The sequence below is a fragment of the Enhydra lutris genome, unplaced genomic scaffold, assembly GCF_002288905.1.
Source record: "Enhydra lutris kenyoni isolate GAN:26980312 unplaced genomic scaffold, ASM228890v2 scaffoldscaffold7, whole genome shotgun sequence".
Lineage (NCBI taxonomy): Eukaryota > Metazoa > Chordata > Mammalia > Carnivora > Mustelidae > Enhydra > Enhydra lutris.
Genome location: NW_019154091.1, coordinates 5,503,857 through 5,523,246, shown reverse-complemented (window position 1 = coordinate 5,523,246; position 19,390 = coordinate 5,503,857). Strand labels below are relative to the sequence as shown.

The 19,390-nt window shown below is 41.6% G+C and overlaps 1 protein-coding gene across 13 annotated transcripts in view; it reads right to left on the bottom strand.

The window, feature by feature from the left end:
• The window catches only part of LOC111141988 (ankyrin repeat and sterile alpha motif domain containing 1B), a 1,155,119-nt gene that overhangs the window by 282,057 nt on the left and 853,672 nt on the right, over positions 1-19,390 (bottom strand). For all 13 annotated transcript variants that reach the window (XM_022494890.1, XM_022494891.1, XM_022494892.1 and 10 more), the window contains one exon: positions 3,379-3,531. In XM_022494890.1, the coding sequence (XP_022350598.1) occupies positions 3,379-3,531 (153 nt within the window). The remainder of the gene's footprint in view (positions 1-3,378; positions 3,532-19,390) is intronic.

Sequence of the window (19,390 nt, the reverse complement as noted above, 5' to 3'; positions counted from 1 at the left end):
TAAAGAAAATTCATGTACTAATGCACGGTTAACTAGTGTTTAGTTCTCTCAACAAGCCTTGGAGAGGACTGTAATTCAAGCAAGAGGTTTATCCAGCTAGCATCTGCACAGGGAACAACTTGCCTGACAATCTCTCTCAATATATTCATATAACACTAAAATATCAATACAAAAATAAGAGTAGTATTAATGATGTTATTAATGATAGTAGCAGACACAGACAAAACAAAGCTGTTAATAAAAGAGCTTCTGTGTATGAAGCATAGATTAGGGAATAAAAGGAATAATTATTGGCATCTAAATTCTCTAAGTCTAGACACATATGGGCCTGTAAAACCTATGTCTTAAAAGTTTCTTTCTGCTTGATTTCCACGGCTGAGAATGCTGATATTAAGAAATGAGATTTCTATTAATCTCCCTCATCCCTATACTTTGGGTAGTTTTATGACCAAAATCTTCATATTTTCATTAGGTTATGGCAATAATGCACTCCACAAAAAAAAAAAAAAATAAAAAGGGATTTTGGGGTCTTTTTATAATTTCCGGTGCATTTGTACTTTTCAAATCAGAATTTTGTATAGTTTTCATCTCTTTATGAAAATACTTTGAATAAACTTATACTCACTGAGACTGTCACACTATTTTCAAATATCAAGAAAAATATCATGTGAAATTGGAGGTTTCATCAATATTATTTAATGATGCTAAACGTATTTATAATTATAGCAGCAGCCAGCCTCCTCACCCTCTTTTCTCCTCCCCTCCACCAGTAGCCCCCTGTACCAAAGACAGCCCCTTACCTTGCACTTTTCTCTTTACATAGAACAACAGTTATTGAAGCCAAATGGCTTTCTTAAAATGAGCCACTCATTACAAAGAGTCAGGATATGAATTTCTCTAAAAAGCTTTGCTTTTTAAATCAAAGTGACTGCACATTCCCTTCAGGCTAGAAAACAACAAATTATGGGTACTTAATATAGAATTACTGGGCCCATATATTATATATGAGAATATTTTATATTTGGACATCTTCCCTCATTAGTTGGGATAAATTAAACCCTTGAATTTGAGACTAGTCTAAAGCTTTGTAAGCCAGAAAGCACACATTTGTGCCTTTCTTTCATTTTAAAACCCAAGAACCCAGAATCATCAAATGCATCACCCTCATAGCAGTTCTGGGGAGCATAAAAATTTTGTTCTCTGATTTCCAAGTCTAAAAGTACAGATCCATTTTTGTTTATAATAAATATATCTATGGAATTAAACGACTCGCAAAGCCTCCTCAAGAGTGTGAACTTGACCATAAAGATGTCACAAACTTTAAATACTATCAGCTTTAGGAAAATATACTGGGTTGATATCAGATGCAGATGTACTCCAGGCCAGAAGAATTGGCCTCAAGATCTAAGACGCAGTGACTGTCTTTTCCAGTTCTGATGACAATGCTTGTGATAGCGGCTTCTCACAGGAATGAAGACAGATTTTATTACAGCACCTGTAGCTAAAGGGAAAATATTTAAAGAGTCTGTATGCACGAAAAAGGCTATTCTTCTGTCCCAACTCCAGGCTGGTTGGCCTGTGGGTGGTGGTAGATCAGTCCCTGAGCCCTGGCAGTAAGCCTGGGGCCTCAGAGTCTCACTGACCTACAGTCATTGCAATCATCCACAAAGGGACACAGTGACTGAACAGGGATCCCTAGGCTGCTGGTGCCCCCAGTGCTGGGAAAAGTGTGGGTCCCAGCTCACACCTTAAACGTTAGCCCCAGCATTTGGATTTTGAGAGACTTCTAGGCCTGCTGCAATGATCCTTGCTTCAAAGAAAACATTTTATAGTAGACTTCTATTGGAATCCCTTCTTCTCAGCGAGGGATTACTGCTAATGCCCATTAAGCGAGTGACTCATGTGCTAAGTATTTGTTCTTCAGTGGGGAACAAGATTATCTGGAAGACTTTGTGCAGAGATATTTGTCAAGTTGTATAATTGACTAGAATGTCACCAAATTGGAAACAAGTTTGTTTGATCTATGGAAGGTCTCTCTTTAACATATGGCTAACCATAGCCATCAGATGAGTCCTGGATTCTTGGTGGAGAACTTAAATCTCCTGCATGCGACCAGAATACAACACACACTCCATGAGTTCCACTGTGTTGCCACACAAGCTAAGAACAAATTAATCAGAGGCTTTCAGTCAGACAGTGAGTTTCTGCAGAAATAATGATAGCTTTTGTGAGGGAGTAAGGACAGAAAGCAAAGAGTAACTGATGGCAAATTAGAAGAAGGAGCCAAGAATTTGTCCATTTACCGTGATTTTTAGATCAAAGGACAGTTTTTATGAGATGTTCTGGAAAAGATATTATTTTTAAGACAGACTTTTAAAAGCAGAGAATAATTAGTTACTACTAATAACAATAATTTAAAATAATTAATGGCATGCAATAGGCAGTGACTGGACTTGTGGAGAGAAAGTGGCATAAAGAGTAGAACGAATCTCTTTCGAACAGGCAGAAATTTATTTGCCTTATCTTTCAGGTTATGAGTGTTTCTTAAAGTTTTAGAATATAAAATTCAAATCTAATAAATTATCTAAAAGATTAAGGGATTTTTCACTCATTTTGGAGAAGAAATGTTCAGGATGTCAAAGATAATGTGAAGGCATGATGATTATATGTTACTTCTTCATTCTTTCATTCCTTGATGCCATTGGATGTCAACGAACAGTCAAAATGAAATAAATACCAGTATTAAGGCCATTTATACAGATCTAGTTGATCTCTCTGGGCTTGAATACACAGTAACATATGTTGACCAGTTTTCATGGAAAATCTATGCCAAGTATATAAATAAAACAGAGACAACTTAAGATTAGATACAAGCTCTGGATAGTAAAATTTTGATATTACAGCAGCTATTATTATTAATAAGAACAAAAGCAGTGTCTTCGAGATTGGGGTTTATATATGTGGCCAAGGAATAGAGACAAGGAAACATAATAGAGATAGGAAACTAAAATTGAGAACTCTAATCTTTAACAGTGAATACGAACAAGATCACGATGGGAGCCTATTTGTTATCATGACCATATCCTGAGCAGACTAAATTTTCTACAATGGAAATCCTCCAAACGCTTGGGAAGTTTTCTTGGATAACGCAAAACACCCTGAGAGTCCTCCTCGTTCCCCACATCAAAACTTTGAAAGACAGTAAGCATGGAGCTTGACTGGAACCAAGACAGATGTATATTTAAAGCAGAAGGCATATCTGTAAATTGCTGATGGATGTCAAATAGTATTAAAGAAAGAAAATATTAACCTGCCTACAACGGGAATTTCATTTACCAAGTGTTGAATGGGTAAGGTATCTTTAAAAGACCAACTTACGTTAATAAGTTCAACCTCCCAGATTTTTTTCAACAGGTCCATCGACGTGTAGCCATTAATCAGAAAGGCTTTGGTGTAGTCACCTAGTTCAATGGAATCCAGCCACTCAGCAACAGAAGTGGGATGATAGCCATCGTGGCCAATGGGTCTCATCTGAAATAAAGAAAATCACATTAGGATGAGGATTACTTTGAGTTCCAACAGACAGAATGGATCTTGCCACTTGGAAGTTTATTTGATTTGAAGCAACAGTTCTTTTTGGATAAGAAAATAAGGAAAACCAAAATACTTGACACACAAATCTAAGTCACTAATAATTTTCACGCTGAATTAGTTTTCAAAAATGCACCCAGAAATTTCTAATTTAGCTGCTACGCCAACTCCATATTTGAGAAAACGAAATATGTCAAACTTCTGTTAGAGACATTATTGACATTCTGTTGGATGAAATTTAAAATCATGGCAGTTGAGCAGTATTAAATTCAATACTGAAGGCACAAGGAACTGCACTCTTAAAATGTAGATGATAATTCTCATATGTGCAACATCAAAGCATGTGAAAATACTGCACGACTCAAACATCCAAAGGAATTCATGCTTATGCAAGACATGTAGGTAGTGCAAACATGCTGGAGAAACATACTGCAGTGTTAAGCCAGTAAAGAAGAGGCTTTTGGGTGTTTAAAGACCATGTGTTCTGCATAGACTCTACAGTATGTTAGACATGAATAGAGAACTTGCTGGCAGACAGGTTCCTATTTTTTGTCAGCTATATACAGATTTTTTTTTTCTTTAGGAGAACAAAGAAGTGTGACAGCAGCATAATGTTTCTGAGTTTAAATTGGAGTGTGAAAGTAATTTAAGCAAGAGAAACTTCTGGGTTTAAAATTTTGTATGATTATTCTAGTTTTTTTAGCTTTTATTTGAAATTTATTTGAATTTCTGGTTCTTGGCTTTTGAAGTAAGTCACTTCGAAGACTTGCGTTGCTCTGCCTGCCACACAGTGTAGCTAATGCTTCTGTGGTCTGGACAGCAGGCACCTCATCAACCTGATGTTGCAATTCAGGATGGGGAAAGCAAAACTGGGCAAAATACATAGGTTCTCCTCTTCCTTCAGATTCAAGGAGATAAATATCAATGGAAATCTACATGATTCCGATTTGCATGGAGAAAAGATTAGTCTGGCTGTCAGGGATTCAGATTTTAATCCTAAACATGGTAGGCTTTGTTACTATGCAGTGTTCTCATTTTGAAGGTTCTTCTTACTTCTTCATCATGGATTCGAGGTGTTCATTAGGGATCAACACCTAGGCAAGGAGGGTTGAGAAGGAGGGTCAGGCAGAAGAGAAGTCAGATGATGATGGGCCCTGACAAAGCCTCTGTGAACCCTGGGGGAGCTCTGGTTCAGGTCAGGCTCCTAGAGGTCCCGTGCTAGCAGCATGACTGGCCCTTTGTGCCTCACACTCTCTGTCACTGGATGCGGTCGCCATGGGAAAAGCAGGACTCTAGTGAGGCCGCTCTCCACAGCAGAGGCAGACCCTGCAGATGCTGACAGCTGGAGGCTGTCTGCTGACCGCTCTCCTTCCTTGAAGAGAGAGCCTGGAGGAGCATGTCCATGTCTCCCAGAAGACCATGGACCCAGATTCACCCAAGGTTTACATTTGGCCACACTGGGTTTCTACCTTTTTCTCTATACCCACTTCCTCATTCACATGCACACAGCACACGTTTTATTTTAGGTGAGCCATTGGGAAGACATTTCTTTCCCCTGAACCTTACCAGACACGATGAAACGTTACCCCTTGATGCTTCAGCATGCATTTTCTAAAACCAAGGGCATTCTCCTACATAGCCACAGTAGCAGCACACTCAGGAAATCTAACATTGACCAGATTATGTTACCTAATATACAGTCCACATGTAAATTTTACAGGTCCCCAAAACAGAATTTGTAGCTTTTTCGTTTTTCCTCCTGGACAGGCTTAATCAAAGGTCAAGACAACTATGTTTTTGAAGTATTTCTTCTGCCTTTTTATCTCCCTTTTCTTCTTCTGGGATTATATTTACTCCATTTTTAAAAAAAGATTATTTATTTATTTATTTGACAGACAGAGATCACAAGTAGGCAGAGAAGTAGGCAGAGAGGAGGGCAAAAAGCAGGCTCCCTGCTGAGCAGAGGGCCCCACGTAGGGTTCAATCCCAGGACCCCGAGATCACAACCTTGGCTGAAGGCAGAGGTTTAACCAATGAGCTACCCAGGAGCCTCCTTCATTTTTAAATTACTTTTTCTCCTTTCTTTGTTCCTATTGTTCCACACCCCAAACTCTTTTCCACTTTGAGGTTTAAAGTTCCTCTATTGGGAGTTACAGTATCATTTATCATTTGCATTAGAATCTGAATGGGATCAGACTTTTATGTGTCACTTTTACATTGGACTGACCCATTTTAGCTACTCACTGAACATTTGTTCAGTAACATTTAACACAATATTTATTCCATAATAGCTACAAATGTGAACGACAACTCAGGGTTTGTAAAATGAAGTTTAGTGGCAGTTGCAAATAACTAAATGTTGTTTGTGTAAAACAGAAGATTCAGATCCAAAACAGAGGCACAAATGTACTAAGTACCTTCATATACCATAGAGTTATAAACATATTGGGGCTAGCGACATTCTCCAGGACTTATGAAGAGGTGGTTGAACCAATGCTACTATCCTGACTAATCCCTGCATCCTGGGAAACTCCCTGACTGCCCCAGTTGACAGAAAGAAATAGCCAGAGAAAGGGCAAGAAGGAAGGAAGAGAAGCTCACCGGAGTTGAAATTAACAGTTTGGCAAGGTTTCACTGTTAGCCCTCCAGAATCTGACCACCCCAGCAGCAGATCCTGGGGTTGCGCTTAGAGAGCCTTGAATCAATCTGGGGTAGAGTCAGGTGTTCCATCCCAGAGAACTATGCACTGGGGTCCCCATAAGTCATCTGAAGTGTGCACACATGCACATGCACACGCACACACACACACACACACACATACACACACAGGGCAATCACTCATCACCTACCACACAGAGGTTGGGTGATGGTCATAGCTAGCCAGTGATGAGCAGTGGTGAGGATACCAACCAGAGCCCTGCAGAGCAAACCCAATCAGTACAAAAAAGTTTGTTTTTCTTTCCAATCCCTCCTTCTTCCTCCAGTGGCAGGAAATTTGGAATCAGAAAAGAGAGAGGGGCCAGTCCCTTGGGGGAAACCTAAAATTGGGAAGCAGTGGTGGGGCAGGGGTAAAGTGAATAAAATTAGGGGCTTACATGGATTGGAAATGAGTTTTCAATATTTTACATGACTGTAAATTTGCTGGATATGTCTGAATGACATTAAAAATACTAAAGGGAATGTGCCATGGCAAGTGCTGTGAACTGGCGATTCACAGACCTGTACCCCTGGGGCTAATAATACATTATGTGTTAGTAAAAAAATTAAAAATTATTTAAAAAATACTAAAGAGAGAAGCAGTTGAGCTTGGTTGGAGGCAGGATCGGAAAAAAGGCACATCAGTATCTGACTGAATGCAGATTCTCAGTCATGTGGTTCCTCCTGTGAGGCAAGTTCTCCCTGAGCAACCTTGAGGCGGTGAGAGGGAGGAATGAGAGATGGGGGCAAGGCAGAAAGCAAGAGAGAAGAGAACCTGGAAAGAACACAAGAGAACCTGGAAGAGAACACATTGGCGTGTGCCGGGCGAGAGTTCATCCTGCCAGGCAGTCAATAAATATTTAGTCGGTGGCTGTTCTGAATGTCGTGCAGCAGTACAGAACAAAGGAGTCTGAGTCTCTTCCTCAAGGAAATTATGACTCTTAATTAAAAGCTATGCAAACAGATGACCAATAAATTACAAAGGCTCTGCCTACCTGAGGAGAGGAAAGCATTAGAGCCAAATGAAGTTACAGAATTAACTTGACACGTATTTAACGATATGCAGAATGGTTACTGTGCTGCACAGTAATTTCTTCTGAAGCAATTCTTCCATCTGTTCCTTCATTTCTGTTCCTACTGCCACTGCCCTGTTTAGTGAAGTTCTTGTTAGTGCTTACAAAAACTAACGCACTAGCCTTCCCCTTGGCCTCCCACCTTTGCTCCAGCTCCTGTGATGCTGCTGCATTAGTCTTCCAAAAAGTCAGGCTTTTAAGTCAACACCGGCACAAAAACCTATAGTTGCCCCTTCTTGATTGAAGTGAAAATATCCTATTCCAGAATTCTAGGGTAATTGGGATCAGGTATAAACTTAGCTTTCAACTTAATCCTATACTACTCTACCATGTGTACCCTCATACAATTAGACACCGGGGCATGTCTAAACAGCCTGTTAAGCTGTAGCCATGCCATGAACATGAACTGTGTGTGCAAGACACTTCTGTATCTTTGCTCATATTCTTTTCCATGCTTCTAATGCTTTTGCCTTTATTTCTGTAGTGTTTTTCCAGGAGAAGCTTCTCTTCTTGAGCTTTAATATACAAATTTCCAAACATTTGTAGGGTACCTCACATAGATGGCCCATAGCTATTACACAACATGAGTCAAAACTTTATCTCCTTCATCTCACAAACTGGCCCTCCCTCTGCGTTTCCAATCTCCATTAATGGGGAAGTATCACACCATTGCCTAAGTAGATGCTTACTTGGTAAGTCATCTTACTTTCCTCTTTCTGTTTTACTATATATTTGATTAGACCAACGTCTTATAAATTTGATTTCAGTTCCCTCCTTCCAAAATGGACTTGGAATCTGACAATAGTATCTACCCCAAGTGTTGTTGTAAGCATAGGACTTTGAATATAATACATATTCAATAACTCTTAATTTTCTTCCCTCATCACTGCTCTAAATTGGGCTCATGCTTATTTTTATTTATTTGTTTTGCCAATGTTTATTTTGAAATTGTATAATATTGAATCCTTTGGCTGCTGATCTTCTCAACTTCCAATCAAGATTCTTCTTTCCTCTCTCATTCCTTTCTCTTTCCCTCACTTCCTTCCTTTTCCATCTTGTTTTAAAAAAGGTTTTATGTCTGGGGGTGCCTGGGTGGCTCAATGGGTTAAGCCTCTGCCTTTGGCTCAGGTCATGATGTCAGAGTCCTGGGATCGAGCCCTGCGTTGGGTTCTCTGCTCAGCAGGAAGCCTGCTTCCCCCTCTCTCTCTGCCTGCCTCTCTGCCTACTTGTGATCTCAGTCTGTCAAATAAATAAATAAAACCTAAAAAAAAAAAAAAAAGACTTAAAAAAAAAAAAGCATTTGTCTGGGGCTCCTGGGTGGCTCAGTTGTTAGGCTTCTGCCTTTGGCTCAGGGCAATGATCTCAGGGTCCTGGGATAGAGCCTTGCATCAGGCTCCCTACTCAGTGGGAAGCCTGCTTCTCCCTCTCCCACTCCTCCTGCTTGTGTTCTCCCCTCACTGTGTCTCTCTCTGTCAAATAAATAAAGTCTTAAAAAAATAACAAAAAATAAAAAGGGCTTATGTCTTTTAACTTATTTAACCGTCTGCCCCAGCTGACAGCTATTTTTCAGAAATATAACTAACAAGGTCACTCAAGTAGACTGAATTGTTTCCATTTCTTCACTTCCTTCCTGTGTTAGAATTATGCCTCTGTGCCCTTTGCTAAGGGATCTGCATTGTATCCCACTGTGATTGGAGTTAATTCTCCATTCCATTGATATTGGCCATGTACTTGCCTGGCCAATAGTACAGGTAGAAGTGTCAGGGTGGCAGTTCATAGGCCTCTCCACTCTTGTGATCTACTCATTCTTTTGCGTTCCTAGGCTCTATAACAAGAATAACAAGAATAACAAGTGGCTGAATCACCACGCAACTGCTGGTGCCAGGAGAAAGAGGAAGACATGTGGAGCAAACCTAAATGTAGAAGCTTGGAGTCTACCCTGGCTCCGTGGAGTTTGAGCAAGTCCAGCTGAAGTTAGGTCCACTACAGCTGTCCCACAAACCCATGAGTAAGAAGAGTAAATATGCATATTTTTTGTTGATATAAACCATTGAAATTTTGACATATAGGGGAAAACTGACTGATACAGTCACTCTTTATTTCAAGACCCTGGGTATTTATATTAGTTAATGTTCTCCAGAGAAAGAGAACTAACGAGATGTATGTACACACATACACAAGTCTGAAATCTTGCAGATCCAAACTTGGCAGGCCCAGCGGGCTGGTTGGAGACACAGGAAAGAGCTGATGTTGCAGCTCAAGCCTGAGAGCGGTGTGGAAGCAGAACTCCCTCTGATTCGTGGAGGACCTCAGTCTTGTTCTTGTAAGGCCTTCAACTGACTGGATGGAATCCATCCATACAATGGAGGGCATTACTGCTTTACACAGTTTGCTTTACTGAGAGCTTGCTGATTTAACTGTTAATTTCATCTAAAAAAATACCTTCATGGTGACATCCTAGACTGGAGTTTGACTGGATATGTGCGTATCATGGCCTAGTCAAGTTGACACATAAAATAACCCAAACTCTTTAATTTATGAGTTCAAAGTCACATCCATGAGACGGAGAAAGACTAGTGATGCTGAGCTAAGCTGACATTAACATCCTTCCCAAGCTTTCTGGCTGTCATCTAGTAAATATCTATGTCCTCCATCCTTGCTAACCCTAAACTAAGTAATTCTTTATTTTAGGAGTATGATTTTTGAAGGCATAATCCATTTTAGAACTGGTATATCTCCATACCTTTGCTCCCGCCATTCCCTCTGCCAGGATTACTGTTTTCTCCTCTGTTTCCCTGTTGAAATTCTATCCTTTCTTAAAAGACCCTATTTAAATGTTGCCTCTTTTGTGAAGCTTTCTCCAATGCTACCCTTAGGCCCAGGTCAAAATTAATTATACCTTCCCCTAGATTTTTGTAGTAATTTGCATATAATTCTCTTATAGCTATAGATATAGTTGTCTTCTTTATCAGACTGTCACCCTTTTGGTGAAGAAACAAGGTCTTACCCATTTTTGTCGTCTCGTATGTGTCAAGTGAAGCGTTCCATACATGGTAGGCATTTGCCCGGTGTTTATTAAATTAAGTGATTTAATGAACACATGAAGATAAAGTGACAGATTCCATGGCCTGGTGTCCACTTGTAAAGGACATTTGTATTTTGTGCTGCATCTTATGAAAATGAGGGCTATTTTTATATCTCACATTAATGTACAGCTATTTAAAGTGATTACATATTAAGAGCCAATTCCAGGTAGTATGATGCTGTGTTACAAAATGCACTGGGCTTTGTTTCCATAGCCCAGCATCCTGGCTCTGCTGTTAACAAACTGTGTGATGGTGGGCAAGTTATTGTACCTCTCGAAGTTTCAGTATTCTCATCTGTAAAATGATAAGTGTTGGGCCAATGATCTCAAAGTTCCTTCATAATTCCTACTCCTTGCAATTCTATCTTTTGTAAGTTGACATCAAATTAGTGTCGGATTTATTTATCCAGTAAAGGAAAAAGAAACCCAAAGGCAAACCATAAAAAAAATAAATAAGTCAAAGAAAGAAAAAAGGACAACAGGGACATTTAGGCTGAAGTTCAGATGGCATCCACACTCCTCTCATGAGTTGTCAGCAGCATCCACAAGGACACTGCGACTGCTTTCTCAAATCTCCAACAATGAAACCCTTTTCCAGTAGGAACACCTGCAGGACAGAGCTAGACGGAGAGTTCCAGGGGCTGCCAGGCTTGCAGTACTGCCCAGCATGAATGGGAGTTAGGCACAGTCTGTAATCTGTGGTGGGCAGGGAGTGGGCATTCCTAACAGAGCTTCACAACTAGGACATCTGATTCAACTTGTTGAATCCCCAAGTGTGGGGAAAACCCAAACTGGGACAGAAATGGCTGTTAGCATTAAAGAAGCTTCAGTCTCCAAAAAATTGAGATATATGGATATGTTTTACTAAAAACCTTCCCTGTGGCTCTCGGTGTTTTGTTATTCTGCCCAAGTGCACACTGACTTTCCTCTAGGAGCCTCTTAAAGCAAATCTGGCCTCAGAGACGGCATCCTGTTATCATCACAGGCAACCTCGGAGGCAGAGATTATTGACCCCAGGACAGTGAGGGCTCTGTGGAATCTGGGGCGTTAAGGGAACCAGTTAGGAGGCAGCTGAAAAGGCAAGGCTCTGAGACTGCCTAGTCTACCTTTGTCAGGGTAACCCATATTCTAAGTGTTTCACACAGGTAAGAAGAGGAAGAGGAGTTCTTTGTTTTAAAAAGAAATATTGGGGGTGCCTGGGTGGCTCAGTGGGTTAAGCCGCTGCCTTCAGCTCAGGTCATGATCCCAGGTCCTGGGTTCAAGCCCCGCATCGGGCTTTCTGCTCAGCAGGGAGCCTGCTTCCTCCTCTCTCTCTGCCTGCCTCTCTGCCTGCTTGTGATTTCTCTCTGTCAAATAAATAAATAAAATCTTTAAAAAAAAATAAATAAAATAAAAAGAAATATTGGCAAACCATTGATCTAGAAGATTTTTGAAAGATTACACGATCACTACAGTTTCACTTCCTCTTAATTTCTCGGTTTTATTTGAAATATTCTGGATTTGTCATTTGTATACACACACATATGTGTTGCCTGTGATTCTTTCTCTGTCTGAAAGCAGCTCTGTCTGTTCAGACAAGGATGCTGTTTTACAAAGATGGAGCCACAGGATGAAAGCTGTAGCAAAGGCAATAAAAATAGGAAAAGGAAATAAAAAGAGGGAAAGATATTACATTATAATAGATTTGGGATTACAAAAACATAGTTCGGGGGCACCACGATGACTCAGTCTGTTAAGCATCCAACTTGATTTCAGCTCAGGTGATAATCTCAGGGTGGCGAGGGTGAGCTCCGTGTTGAACTTGGCACTGAGAATGGAGCCTGCTTAAGATTCTCTCCCACTCCCACTGCCCCTCCCTCTTCTCTAATAAATACAGTTCTGAATACAGTAAGCTATTAAGTCCGCATTACGATATTGGCATGGTAATTAGATCAAGGGGACAAGGAAGCCCAAAAGTCAATAACAAATTAGATGTTTTTATGTCTGTAAAGTGTTACAAAATTGAAACAGTGATTCCTTGTTGTCCACTAAAATCTGTTCCCTCCTCTTCCACAGTAACGGGGCTTACTAGAGAAAAGATACACCAAATAAATATATTAAAAAATCCCAACAACAACAAAAAAAGATAATTCCAGCTTCGCTTCTGATTGTTTCTATGAGGATTTATTCAAGCCTGTGGGAAGCTAGTGAAAGTGCTGCATGTAACCTCCAGATCACCTTCAACCTAAAAAATAGGTTCCTTGCTCTAGAATTGATTTTTTCCTTTCATCTTCTCGTGAGCTGGAACATCAGTGCCTGCAGTCCAGCTTTGACTCCACAGGCAAAATAATAACCTAGAGTTTGGGAAATGCGTCTCAAACCTGCATGTACAAAAGAATCACGTGGGCGATCTTGTTAACATGCAGGTTCTAATTCAATAGGCTGGAGGGAGAATTTGAGATTCTGCATTCCTAACAAGCTTCCTGGTAATGATAATGCTGTCAGTCCCTGGACCACGCTTTGAGTAGCAGTGCTTTGGAGGATGACAGAGCGACAGATGGAGGGTCCTGGGTCTTTCCAGAATCGCATAGAGCAGAGCCAGTTTGTAAACCTGGACAGCACACTTCAAGACTGTTACGTGGGAGAAGTAAATGTTCTATTCTTTAAACCACTACATTATGAGGTTTCTATTCTAGCAGCTTTGCCTTTCCTCTAATACAAACAGAATTGAAAATAAGATAATTTCATACATAACATTTAAGGAAGCCCATACTTCCACTTGACAGAATGTTGCATTGTCTCTTGCTTTGTGAAGCCATTAATTTTCACAGCCGTCGCCATTCAGAGAAACCCCATTTCCTTTAACTGCATTTGTTGGCATCTTTCTGTCAATCACACTATCATCCCTTTGTGATAACTATGCAAAATATAAGAGGGGGAAATCGTGGGAAAACCTCAAGTTTCTAGCTTTGATTCCTTGTCCCCGGGTACATGGTGGTGTTACTAGTGGAGAAAAAGGAGAAAATAGACAGAGATGACACGAACAATTTTGAGACATAAGAAATTAAAGACGGTGGAACTGCACTTTACATTTGGGGGAGAAGTCCGAGGAGACATATAATCTTGGGCATCATTCGCCGTACAGGTACAGGTAGGAGTCTTGGTCCCTCTACTATCAGCTGTCTGACCTTGAGTAAGCTACTCAGTCGTCCTCAGCATCTGCCTTCTGATTGGTGATGTGAGAGATAAGAATGTCGGCCTCCGGAGGGAGTTGTCGTCATTCAGCGAAACAATGCACAGTACTTGGCACACGGAAGCACTCAGTAGATCTCGGTTATTTTTATCCTAAGTGGGAGCTGAAATCCTGCATGGATGAGATTGGGGAGGGTGTGTACTGCGGGAAGGGAAGTGGTGTGAGGACAAACCAACACTTCCAACGTGAAAGATAAGAATCATACTCAGGAGACCAAAAAAGCAATAGTCAAGACAAGAAGGGAAATGGGGGAAACTGTTTCAAAGAGGGTGGAGTTGTCAGTGACGGAATGCTGTGGAGAGGTCTACTAGGAGGAGGAAGGGGAAACGTTCGTGGGATCTGGCAAACAGGTCCCCAGGATTTTATAGAAAAGAGCCCCGAGGCGAGGCTGCCCTGGGTTGATGTGTAAGAGATGAAGTAGAAACTGCAATCAGAGCCATTCTTTTAAGGAGTCTGCATGAGAAGAGAAGGAGGGAGATGGAAGCTTATAGAAAGCACAAGGAAAAGGCTTGGAGAGGAGTGGGAAATGAGGATGCAGGGCTGAGGAAGTTCTGCGATATCAGGGAATAAGAGACTGAGGGTGTGGTGGAGATTGACAGAGGTAGAGGGTTTGCCTTTTGGTTTGGGAATTTGCTGGCCTTTCTTGGAAATGATAGCATGAGAGGCATAGCTGGAGTAACTTTGGGGTTGATCATCTGTATTAAAACAGTTATAAGGATCTAGGAGCTACCCCTACCTGGCTTGGACTCGGTGAGAGCTGGGTCTGTGTATGTGAAGTACTGTTAAAGGTCGTCATGTGGGCAAGGGCAGCCATCCCTGGGTACAAACACACAAACCCGACTATCATTTACGTGAACCTGCTGGTTGCAACAGCTGTGATGCACCGGGCTTGGAGACTTAAACTTGCCTACGAAGCTGCAAATGGACGGTGGCTTCTCTTTTCCCACTGGAGGTACTTCGTACTGTCAGACTCCCTGACAGACTTTTGTAATACAGACAGCTGATATCATCAGGCGCCTCCCTCTACTCCTGCTCCTTGTTCTAGCCTCTTCTGCTCTGTCCTGCTGCTACCCAAGACTCGGACTAACAGCAGCCCTGAAAATAAACCAGGACAAGCAGTGTCAGCAGGCAGTGGGCTGCCAAGTCCAAATGCAGGTCTGTCGGGTAGTATGAGGATCAGATCTTCTATAGGCTTTGAGACCTGGGCTTAGACATCACTGTGCTGTTTTATCAGTGGCTCTTAAAAGACTGACTGAACATGAAAGAGAAAGGCAGATCCACTGATCATGGGGCCCCAGAAAAAAGTCTATCCACCACCATCTAAGTGCTATTGTAGTGCAACTTGGCTGGGAGAGACACGTCTGCAGAATGGATAGGACTATTAACGGTAAGAATGTTACCTAACAATCACATGAGGCTTTGAAGATCTCAAAGTGATCTCACGTGCATTATCTCATTTGTGAGGGGTTTTAGGTGGTCTTTGGGAAAATACCCTTTATGAAGCCTGAGCCTCTGGGTACCCCGTGTAACGAGGTTCCTTCTGTGGGAACTAAAAGGACTAATACACCATGACTATTGTTAGGAAATGAGGTGTGATGGGTCTCCAGGTGTCCCTATGTGGCAGGGGAGGGAGACACGAACATGTACAGATCTGCTGCTCGAAGACTTTTTGTTTACAATCATACTCTGTTGTGGATACATTTTCTATAAAAGAATCGGAAGACGCTTAAACCCTCAGAGCTTTGTAAGCGAATTGTGTTTGGATGTCATTACGGACTTAACAATTACAGATGATGGTAACGTCTGTATTTTTTCCCGACAGCCACTGAACCTTGCGACATGGGGTCTTTTGAGTGTTCAGACACGGAAGACTCCCAGCTTTAGGCATAGATAGGGGCAGGAGCAGTGAAGGAGTCACAGCTGGATATTACTCGGCACGACATTTTGGGGGAATACAGGTAAAGTGCTTTGGACAAGACTCTGTCTCTTAATACCCTGTGATTTCTATTTCATGAATAAAAGAAACAAACTGAAGTCTAGCCCAGAGGGGCCCTGACATTTCCCTCCTTTGGACAAGCCGTAAGCCATGGAGTAAACCGGAAGTGAAGCAGCAGACAACAAAGAGTACTTAAATAAGAAATGTTCTCAAGACCCAGGGGCGATCACCTTCCAGTAGCACAGGAGAGTAGGTTAGTGAATGAAGTAGAAGCACTAGCCAGACTAGTCCAGCCTCTAGCCATCGGGGTTAGGGGCACCCCTTTTGATCACAGGTACCAGACTCACCACAAGTTAAAGACGTGAAACTGCCAAAACAGAGAAGCTCTATAAATCATGGTAGGACAACCAAAATGATAACAGCAACAAGGACACCGTCGTCTCCTTATTGCTCTGCAGGCAGTGTGAGTGGACTGCCAGTCAGACGTGGTTATTTACAGCTTCATCTCCAGGCACGCACAGAGTACCTGCCATAGGCAGCGTCGCTGAGAACCGGGCAGTTACCTACCAGGTAAGACCCGTGGGGTTGTGGTGAAGAGATCAATAGATCCGCCACTCAGCACAGATGTAAACATGGTCACGCTGAATGATTCTGTGGCACTCCACTCTGAAGTTTTTGGTAAAACTTTTCTTTTTTTTTTTTTTAAATTCAGTAAAAGGACATGTTTGTACCATCTTTTCATTTGTAAAATCCTTGTTTTGATAATATTGATCCTAGATCCTTTTGTTAAATATCACCGTTTATTTTGATGTAGTTCCTGGCTGCAAAGATCTTTCACAAAACAAGAGCTCAGATTAAAGATGAAGTGGATTTATTGCAACTAGAATAAGGTGTCATACAATGCTCACCATCATTCATGTTTTCAAGCTCCACCAGTGATAGGAATTATATTTAGAGAAAGACACAGGATCACTTTTTTTCCCCACTGATAGTACATATCTGCTTACATGCATGTAGGTATACAGTGGTTATGTAGCACACCGCTCTGCTCTTAGAACAGAAATTTTAAATGCTACTATCAGTCAGGAAAATTGTTTGCATGTTATTAGTCTCAACAAAAAAAATTCCCCAAACTTGAGTCTTCAGAAAATAATGAATGTTCTGAATGCCAATTCTATTTATTTGATATTTAAAAACCATGTCCTTTCTCAGAGCATAATCACATCACCCACTGAAGTACTTCAAACAGATAGATGTACTGTAAAACCAAAGTTAGCAGCATACAAACAAGTAACTTATGTTCTGCCTGGGTAGGGCAGTACGAAGGATATCATTCAGACAGCGGCCAAAAATTAGTATAGGAATTACAGAATTGGAGATCTACCACACGTTCATCCATCCGTCTATCCACCCACCCATCCACTCATCTACTCATTCATTTATTCATTCAAATACTTGCCACATGCCTACTATTTTCTACCTATTCTTCTGGATGCATCAGTCAAAAAACATGTAAAAGTGCCAGTCATTACGGAGCTTACATTCTAGTGGGGGAGACAATAATAATTAAAAAACCATAGGAAATAAGGAAATTATGTCAGAAACTGATGTGTTGCGAAAAGAAAAAGAGAAAGTAGAGCAGGAGAATTTGATGTGCTAGAGAGTGCCTGTGGAGTAGTTGGGGTCTGTGCAGGAGAACAGGCTGGTTAGGGAAAGCTTCACTCAGAAGGCAAGATTTGAACAGAGATTTAAGGATGGTAAAGAGGCTGTGCTGGCAATCAGGGGACAAGAGGCCAAGTAGAGAGACCAGGAAAGGCAAGGGCCCTCAGGAAGGAGTGAGACTGCTGTCTGCTCAAGGAATAACAAGGAAACCAGGGGGTTAGAGCAGTGTGTGTGGGAAGAGAGGGGTGGGGAGCAGGTCAGAGAGGTGGTCAGGGGCTGGGGAAGGTAAAGCTCTGAAGGTCTTGGAAGGCTCTGGCTTTCATTTGGAGAGAAAGAGGGAGCCAGAGCAGGAATTTGAGCAGAAGTGTGACATGGTTTAGGTTACGTTTCAGTGCAGTCACTGGCTGCTGTGTTGAGAATAGTTCCTAGGGAGGCAAGAGTTAGGAGGAGGGAGACTGCTCAGAGGCTGTGGAAGTAATGCAGGAGAAAGAGGCTAATGGGTTGGACAGGGTGCTAGAGTAGAGGTGATAAGAAGCGGTCAGATTCTCTAACATAGGCTGGGAATCTGTCAGCTTGATGGCCACAGCTGTGTGGCAAGGATTTCAACTTGAATAGATCCATATTCACCTTTCACGTGTGGGAATGTATGGATACCTGGCAGGGTTGGTCTTGCATGGGTCTGTTTTCCGTGAGGAATTCAGAGTCCTCAAAAGACTCTTCTGCTCAAAGAAGGCAGCCAATGCATATGTATATGATTCAAAGGACAATAGACAAGTGTCATAGGGAATGTTCGATTCTGAATGGCTTTCAGGATCTGGCACTCTGACTAGGCCCTGGCCTAGCTCCCATGGATCAGCCTTAAGAAGAAGAAGCCTCAATAAAAAAGCTGCATCATGAAACATTTTTGGGACATTGGGAACAAAAGGAGTCAGCATAATTGGCCCCGGCAACTTCATCAGCAAGCAGAGATGGTGCTGTATTTTAGACATTGGTGCCCTCAACATTGGGCACCAGCACTTGGTGATGGTGCCCACATTGGCAGGCTTCAGTGGCACTGGCAGAACATTCAGTTGGCACTGGCTAAGGCGCTTCTGATGAGAAGATCCTGGGCACTGTAGCCAGCAGCGCAAACATCAGTACCTTTGACACGCTGGGCACCTGCAGCTATGAAGCCGGCTTTGGCCGTCATTAATGGCAGATCTGGCACCCTTAGCGGGTACTGACAGCGCTGACAGCACTTTTGGTGAGTCGCGGTGGCGTTGCTTCAAGCTTTGGTGATAAGCGAGAGCAAGAGAGGTGGAAGAGAGCAGGTGTCACGTGGTCAGTGAGTGGTCCGGTTAATGGTGCACATGTGATGTGAGACACCCAGAACAAACCATTAGGAGGGATTTCAGTAAGGTTTAGAATACACAGAGAATTGTAACCCCATTTTGAAACCCTGGCTGGAGTTGCTGAGAATCATTTTATATTTATAGTGAGGGAATAATCTGAGAACTATGTCACTACCATTGGCGGTCACAATAAACAATATCTTGGTCCTTATAAAAATGTTTCTAGCTTCATAGTCTAAGATTTTTGTGGGTCAGTTCAGAATTTTTAATTACCTCAGACATTGGAGCGGCATTGAATTTTCAGCTGTGCTTGTGTGAAATCTCAGTAGAGAGTCAGCTCTTACCAACAGTTTTAGTAGTTATTAGTTACTTAATTCAAACATAATTTTTATGCACAAAATATATATGTCACATCATCCTAGGCATTATCAAAATACAAAAGGGCCTAAGGTTCCCTCCTTCCAGGAATATGTAACTTCCTTGGGTATATATTTGAATGTAAGAAAATAATTAAGTGCCAGTGTTTTTATAAGCTCCAGAAAAGAGAAGAAACTTGAGTGGAAAAATTTGGGAAGAGACTCTTCTATAGTTTCTCTTGGGGTTCATATATGGAGAAAGAATGTGTGTGTATGTGTGTGTGTGTGACAGTGAGTGTGCATGCACAAAAGACAGACAGGCAGAGACAGAATGGACGAATGTAGGCATCCATTTCTCCTTACTGTCTCTAGATCTAGCAGGAACACAGGTAGCATTCTTTGTCTGGAGTGACTCCCTCAATGCTCT